This window comes from Eurytemora carolleeae, unplaced genomic scaffold (genome assembly GCF_000591075.1).
Source record: "Eurytemora carolleeae unplaced genomic scaffold, Eaff_2.0 scaffold1064, whole genome shotgun sequence".
Lineage (NCBI taxonomy): Eukaryota > Metazoa > Arthropoda > Copepoda > Calanoida > Temoridae > Eurytemora > Eurytemora carolleeae.
The window spans coordinates 80,561-88,467 of record NW_019396961.1 but is presented as its reverse complement, the minus strand read 5'-3'; the positions used below and the strand labels follow the sequence as shown (position 1 = coordinate 88,467).

General features: G+C 31.9%; 1 protein-coding gene across 1 annotated transcript; it reads right to left on the bottom strand.

The window, feature by feature from the left end:
* Positions 1-1,646: 1,646 nt before the first annotated feature.
* Positions 1,647-5,250, bottom strand: LOC111710533 (perlucin-like protein). The gene is made up of 6 exons (XM_023484638.1): positions 4,827-5,250; positions 4,273-4,326; positions 3,930-3,972; positions 2,633-2,681; positions 2,366-2,475; positions 1,647-1,768 (listed from the first exon to the last, which is right to left on the bottom strand). Exons 1-6 carry the CDS (start codon positions 5,124-5,126, stop codon positions 1,695-1,697), a joined length of 630 nt encoding a protein of 209 aa, XP_023340406.1. The 5' UTR covers positions 5,127-5,250; the 3' UTR covers positions 1,647-1,694.
* Between the last annotated feature and the right edge of the window lie 2,657 nt (positions 5,251-7,907).

The window sequence follows — 7,907 nt, the reverse complement described above, 5'->3', positions numbered from 1 at the left end:
GAACCGCCATATCTGATGCGTCCAATCCGTGTACTGCAGTGGGAGGAGATCAAAACAAAGAATTTAGGGGCAACGCATCATTTTTAAGAGAAAAAGGCCCCAGGGGTGGAATAAAAATTTATTGCTTTTGAATTTTCCATATTGACCAGAAAGCCAAAAATCATATGTATTCGCTCTAACTTGATATATTAACTTGTTTTTTTGTTGGACTGTGATATCACATCAGAGCTTTAGTCCTTTCCCTTCAACTTCTGTGGGGGCACTGGGTTTGTTTACATTCCTCCCACAGTGTACAGTACATAATATGCGTATATCTGAGTTGGGCGTTCCTGTATATAGTTCCTTGGTCTACAGCAATCACTGAAAAGTATGATTTGATTTGATTTTCCTGCCCAATCTTACACAGACTTTTATATCTTGGGGTCAATTTAATTCGGAGATCCCGTGTATGAGTCGTATGAAAACTTAAACAATTACAATTATGCCTTTTTTTGAAGTGTCAACACTTTTGGTTTAGTGAATTTATCACAAAAAATCACTAATTTCGACGTAAACAATGTTTATTTTGATATCTCTTAAACTTTTTCATTACAGTTACTGTAATACAGTGACCACCAGAAAATCCTGAAATAGGAAGACGACTTTTAGAATCAAATCATAAATTTAAAAAGTCTAATGAGCTTGAGACGCAGTGATTGTGTAGTGTCAACAGATCCATTTAACTAAATTACTAATTTAAGTGTCAAGTAAAACTATTAGCCTTATAACAACATCTAAAATAAAATCATTGTATACAATGTCGTCTTCCTATTTTACTGTTTTTCAGGTAATATTGTAGTAATATCTTAAGAGACCCCCCTCACTCATCCCCGCCACTCTTTTCAAATCATTGTATACAATGTCGTCTTCCTATTTTCACTGGTTTTCAGGTAATATTGTATAATATCCTAAGAGACCCCTCATCCCCGCCACTCTTTTCAAATCATTGTATACAATGTCGTCTTCCCATTCAACTGTTTTCAGGTAATATTGTAGTAATAATCTTAAGAGACCCCCCTCCCTCATCCCCGCCACTCTTTTCAAATCATTGTATACAATGTCGTCTTCCTATTTCACTGGTTTTCAGGTAATATTGTAGTAATATCTTAAGAGACCCCTCATCCCCGCCACTCTTTTCAAATCATTGTATACAATGTCGTCTTCCTATTTCACTGGTTTTCAGGTAATATTGTATACAATGTCGTCTTCCTATTTGATTGTTTTCAGGTAATATTGTAGTAATATCTTAAGAGACCCCCTCATCCCCGCCACTCTTTTCAAATGCACCACCTAATCCATATCTTAACCTTTTTAAACTGGAATAGTATGTGTCGACAGTTTTAATTTACTTGAAAAACGATTTAGTTCATTGATCATTAATAATGAAAAAAGGCAAAATTATCGTTTTTAAAAACATTTGTTTCAAAAATTAAAACACAAATTCCAGGAAGTTTTTAAAATCATCAACGAGAGGATTTCTAGATTTCTAGAGTTCAAGATTCTATATATTTCTAGATTTTTAGATTTCTAGATTTCTTTTATGAGTAATTTCTACTTGTCGCAACATTAACTGTGTCATAACTATTTTAAACATTTTATTTAAAATATGATTTTTATTTCAAACTTTTTTTTGTTTAAATAAAGTTTGAGCTTAATTATTTGTGAGGAATCCAGCAGAGTGGAGACATTTGATGGGTTGAACTGCAGTCAGCATCCACCCACTTATAGTCTGAAATAAAGGGACTGTTCATACGATCATAAACAGATTACAGGGACTGTTCTTTGAATATACGTTCATAACCAGTTTACAGGGACTATTCTCTAGATATACGATCATAACCATTTTAAAGGGACTGTTCTCTGAATATACTATCATAACCAGTTTAAAGGGACTGTTCTCTGAATATACGATCATAACCAGTTTACAGGGACTATTGTCTAAATATACGATCAGAACCAGTTTAAAGGGACTATTCTCTGAATATACTAGCATAACCAGTTTACAGGGACTGTTCTCTGAATATACGATCATAACCAGTTTACAGGGACTATTCTCTGGATATACGATCAGAACCAGTTTAAAGGGACTGTTCATACGATCATAAACAGTTTACAGGGACTGTTCTTTGAATATACGTTCATAACCAGTTTACAAGGACTATTCTCTAGATATACGATCATAACCATTTTAAAGGGACTGTTCTCTGAATATACGATCATAACCATTTTAAAGGGACTGTTCTCTGAATATACGATCATAACCAGTTTACAGGGACTGTTCTCTAAATATATGATCATAACCATTTATTATTATTAGTATAATCACCATGTCCAATATACACACAATCCTCTCTGTTAAACTGGTCTGGATAGGCGGGCCTGCCCGCTCCCCAGTTCAAGTAGAGGGGAGGATATCCAAAATGTATCCATTGAAACCTTAAAAAAGAAACAGCAAATGTTCACTTTCCAACACAACTATATTTAGGAGAAAAATTGCTGTACAAAGTTTATTGATTTACAAATATTATAAAGAAAAATAAAAAACCTAATAAAAAAAAATGTTATGTTTTAAAATATAAAAATTTCACATTACCATCCCTCCTCTCCTAGATCTTCTAGTCCAATCCAATAGTTCAGTTTTCCTTAAAGGGAGTGTTAGTGTACATTGCCAACTGTAAATGTACAATTACAGTTCAGTTTTAGGCGAAAATAGATTTAAGTGCAAAATAAACTTTTTCTTTGTTGAAAATTTTAATGCTTAATAGAAGGATGTATTACTGCAACACAGTGGGCTTACTGGATAGTATGTCTCATAAAAAAAAACCACCACACCAACTGACGTTGACAAGACGTCAGGGCGACGTCGTCTCTAGTCGGCCGACGTTGATCTTAAGTCGATACAAGGTTTTTTTGACGTCGCCACAACGTAAAGTGCAACCATTTTTGACCTTGTAGCTTTTTATAGATTACTAAAATAAAAATTAGTGATTTGCTATTTACTGGGGTGAATGCCATATTAACAACTCTTTTAGAGATTAAGACATTTTACTTTGACATCTTGCAAACCAATCTTTTTAACTAGACTGTACCAAAGCTTCATCAAAAATTCTGGCCTAAAATCTTTTACAATTTGCTTCCTTTACAGTTTAGAAATTTTTTCGTTAGGGTTCTCCAAAGAGGACTTTTGCGATTTCTCCAAAATTCTTGCTTCTTTTTTTAAGTTAATTCTTTTTAGCTCTGGTGTCATCCATGATTTATCCAAAGAGCTAACAATAAAACTTTTTTCAGGAAAAAATTCTTCATATTTAGATCTGATAGTATTGTGAAAGTTCTGGGTTTTCTCATCTATATCATCAGTGCTCAATATTTTTTTTGTGCAAAATCAAGTTATAAAGTAAAAATCTTTGCAAAAAAATTTCCAAAAATGATAAAATATACATTTTTGAAAAGCTCTTGAATATGCCAATTCAAATGTGCAAAAAAGTGTCCAAAATTTTAAATAACCTGATGTGTAATTAAGAAAAGCTAAAAATGTTCAAATTTCTTTAGACGGGTTGTATTAAAATAATTTGCAAAAATTTCAAAACTTGTGCAATCCGTTTCCTTATGTCATAGGCTTTCCAAAAAGCTTAAAATTATCAAAATCTGACAAGTGAAAGTGGGTCATAACAACGATTCAGTTTGTAACAGGAAAAAAGTAGTCATTCAGGCAGCTTGACTCAGGCAGTTAGTATAAAAGCCCGGTTTAAGACCTAAATGGAGGGCTATGGGTATTTAGAAAAAGTCAGAGAATTTCAACATCCTCAGACCAAAACCGTTTAAGTTATGTAAAAAAACTACATGGGGGGGGGGCTCAAATTACCCTCCCCCCTCAGCAGGAATAGGGTTACCTACAAACTGTTCACTGTATCTCAGTAAATTCTCAACATGCATCTGAACATATCCTAGATATTAGAAAATCCACAAAATACCTCTGAACGAAAAAACGATAGTTTTTCGTTTCGTTTTTGATTTTTCAAAACTAACTAACCAATTTGTTAAACGAAAAACGAATGGTTGACACTAACGAACGAAACGACAATGTTAAAAGAATTTTATGAGATTTGATTTTTGAAAAGATTCTTTTGTAAGAAAATTTTATGAATGTCTTCTAACATATGTAATTATATTGGGTTAAAAAAGCATTTTTTATATGTTTTACGTTTCTTTTAACAAAAAAAAAACAATTTTCACCTGTTGGTCAGAATTATATATTTCCACAAGTATACTTCCAAACTCATTGCAAATCTAAAAATTCTAAAAATACAATTTTTCTCTGCAATGTCTTTTTTCTTTTAGCGCATTTTGAGGTTGTGCTACTATAAAAAGTAAAGTAACATTTTACATATTATATTACTAATTAATTACTCATGAAAAAACTGTGGGGGGGGTCATTTAGTATTTCTTTAATCCATAACACTTTCAATTAAAAGAAATCACCATGGAATTCACGATTTTTAAGACAAAGACAGCATTGATTTTTCTGAAACTTTCAAAATGACATTTGAAAAGTTTGATTCTTTCTCTTTGCCCCCCCCCCCCCCACAGACAATACTTAAATCTCCTTTTTATTACAAAATGTCACTAAAATTTTGTAACTGATATATTTCTTAAAAGTGTACTGAACCTATGTACATTAGTTGTAAAATGATAATACTGAAACCATTTGAAAATACTTAAACGTGGGACCATGTTCATAGATGAATAATTACATGCAGCAAATGAAAACCAACCATTATTATTTCTACCTGTAATGCTTCAAGCCAGGTTACACCTTCTGCTTCAAAGTATGGTAGGTAGCAACCATATTCAGCATCAGAAAACCAACCAGATGGACAAACTTTAGGAGCAGTTGTAGGAAGAGTTGTTTGTTCAGCTGTTGTTGTGGTTGAACGAGTTGTTGTAGTTGGTTCAATTGTTATTGTGGTTGTTCGAACTGTTGTTGTAGTTGTAGTTGTAGTTGTAGTTGTAGTTGTAGTTGTTATAGTTGTAGTTTCTGAACCTAGTCCGGTATATGCCAAGAGGAGTATCAAGTAACATATTAACATTCTGAATATTAATCTATGGTATCGATCAGTTCGATCAATTCGATCAATTCGATTAATGTTTTAATAATCAATTGATCAGTCAATTAAAGATTAAATAAGATTTTGTTATGTATAATAAATTGAATAGGAAACAGGTTTAATACCAAACTTTTTAATCAGAAATTGTTTACTTTCAATAAGATAAAGAAATTGAAAATAATTTTTGTTCGCCGAAATTAAACTGCGAGGATTGAGTAACTCCACCTAGGGTTGGCCATTGATAAACAAATTTTAACGATTAAAATGACAAACTTTCTTTTTTTACATTCATAAAAAACACATTTAACAAGGCACAGACATGTTGAAGATAAGCTCAGTAACTGTCATATTAAAACACGTCATTTTAAAACAAATTGTCACATGTCAACTTTTAAATTTTTCCCCCTGAATATACAGGGTTCCCAACAAGCAGGATGTTTTCAACTTCAAAATAAACTTCGAATGAGGGTAGACAAAATTTAACCAAGAAATATCATATTCTTTTTATAGTGGGGATTTAGCATGGAAATTTCACTGTAACCTCCCTAGAAGGGCTGAACTATTGGGTCATCATTAAACTCACGTCAAACTAAAGTAAAATGCTTGTAAGATTGAAATCTCAAATGTTTTTAACATAACTCCTCTTATTGAAGAGCTATTAGAAAGAACAAAAATGTTTTTAATTCATAATATGTAATTAAATAAATTTTATTTTCTTACAATTGTGCGTAAAACCAGAACTAGAGGAGGACAAGGTCGTAACAGTAATGTTAATTGAATTTGACCTTATCCTCCTGGTTAGTTTACAGTGTACGGTTCCGTTTTGCATTATATACAGGGTGTCCCACGAAACATGACAATAGCAAGACGACTTGAAAGTCGTTTTTGGTATTTGAATTATTTGTGACATTTAGTCTTCTATCTACTTTAACATGTATGATTCTTGAAACAATTATTACATAATTCTCCTAGCCCTGGCATTTCCAAAAAGTGGTCTGCGTTTTTTGTGCTTTCAATATTACCGGAGATATAAAGAGTTTGTTTCAGATTTCAATTTTGTTAAATAAAAGCAAAATTGTCGAAATCTAAACGAAATTCTTCATATCTCGGGCAATATTGAAAGCACAAAAAATGCAGACCACATTTTGGAAATGGCAGGACAAGGGGAATTTTGTGATTATTATCTCTAGAAATTTACTTCTAAAATTAGGTTGACAAATAAACGCAGCAAATTATATCAAAAATCAAGACGACATTCAAGGCCTCTTGCATACTTTCATGTTTCGTGGGACACCCTGTACCTCTGAAGTAAATGTATTTAAAACTATAGATATTGGGATGATTTTGAGTAGTTTGAGGAGATACTTATGGATATATATATTTTCTGTCAGGGTAAATACTGAGCTTAGGTAGAGAAGAAACAGTTTTAAGAACATATCTTTTACTTACACAATACTAAATTTTGACACGGAGAGAAAATGTTTGCAAAATTTTACAACTCTGTAAAGTTGTATGTCGGAGTTATGTCAGTCTGTACTGTACAGTGTACATGAAAATTCACTCCCAAGTTGCTGTAGACATAATTACAAGTGACCCTAAGATATTAGAGTGCTAATATACAATAAAAGGAAGACGATTTTTTTATTCAAGTTTTAATTGTTAACAAGCTTTTTTCGAATTACAAGGTTACATGCAATTAAATTGAGAAGCTTTTTTAATCGACAGATTTTCTCTGTTTCCATGTTTTTGTGTATCATGCTGTTTAAAAGCTTGATATAAATCAAAATTAGAATCGAAAGTCGTCTTCATTGTATTGAAATTATTGATATTATCGCCTACCACCGTATATTCCCTAAATCCTAAATATTCTTTATCTAAAGCGTTTTTAAAATTAAATTATTGATTTTCTGCAAGACCTATAGAATAAATAATAATTTACCAAAAAAGTTGCAAGCAAATTAAACATAATACAAAGTTATCAAGAGTTCCTGTTGATGGAACAATATAAGGTACCGTTGTGAATTGGTCTTTCATTCCTTTAAAAAAACATGACAATAATCTTGCCTTACTATGCTTAAATTAAACAATTTGCAACAGATTAGTGCATATTTAATCAATAAAACAATAGTACAAGATTCAAATTCTTTTATTCCCTTAATAAATTAAGTATATTTACAACATTAAACAAATAGAAATTCAGTTTGTTATCAATATCTACCTATACCATGAGTGTGTTAAGAAAACTTACATTTTGTTTGACATCATGAACATAATTCTAGGGATATCTCACACATTTTTATTTCCCTGGCATTTTGTCCCTAAACTCGAACAAAATGTTCGCAATTGCTAAATACAGTCGGTAAGTTCGTTACAATGATGGGGAGGGGGGTTCAACTATATTGAACCCCCCTCCCAATCATTTACTTATTAAAAATGAATCTTGGTTATTTGATTTATGACATGGGTAACGAACATAAAAGTTGGTGAACTACAATTTTGATACAGTGGGACCTAAAAAACTGTGAATTGGATGTTATCTAAAATATTTCAAATAACATTAATCACAGCAATTGTGCTGTGTGCAGTGTTCACAGGCCCATTTTACTTAAATAAGTTGATTTTTAATTTGCTTTGAACAAAATCAAATACACATAATATGTTAAATGTCATCTTTCAAATGATAGTTTTTAAGTCCCATTGTACAGTAATAACCAAAAAACTGTGGAATAGAAAGACGACTTTTATACTCAAGATACGACTTTA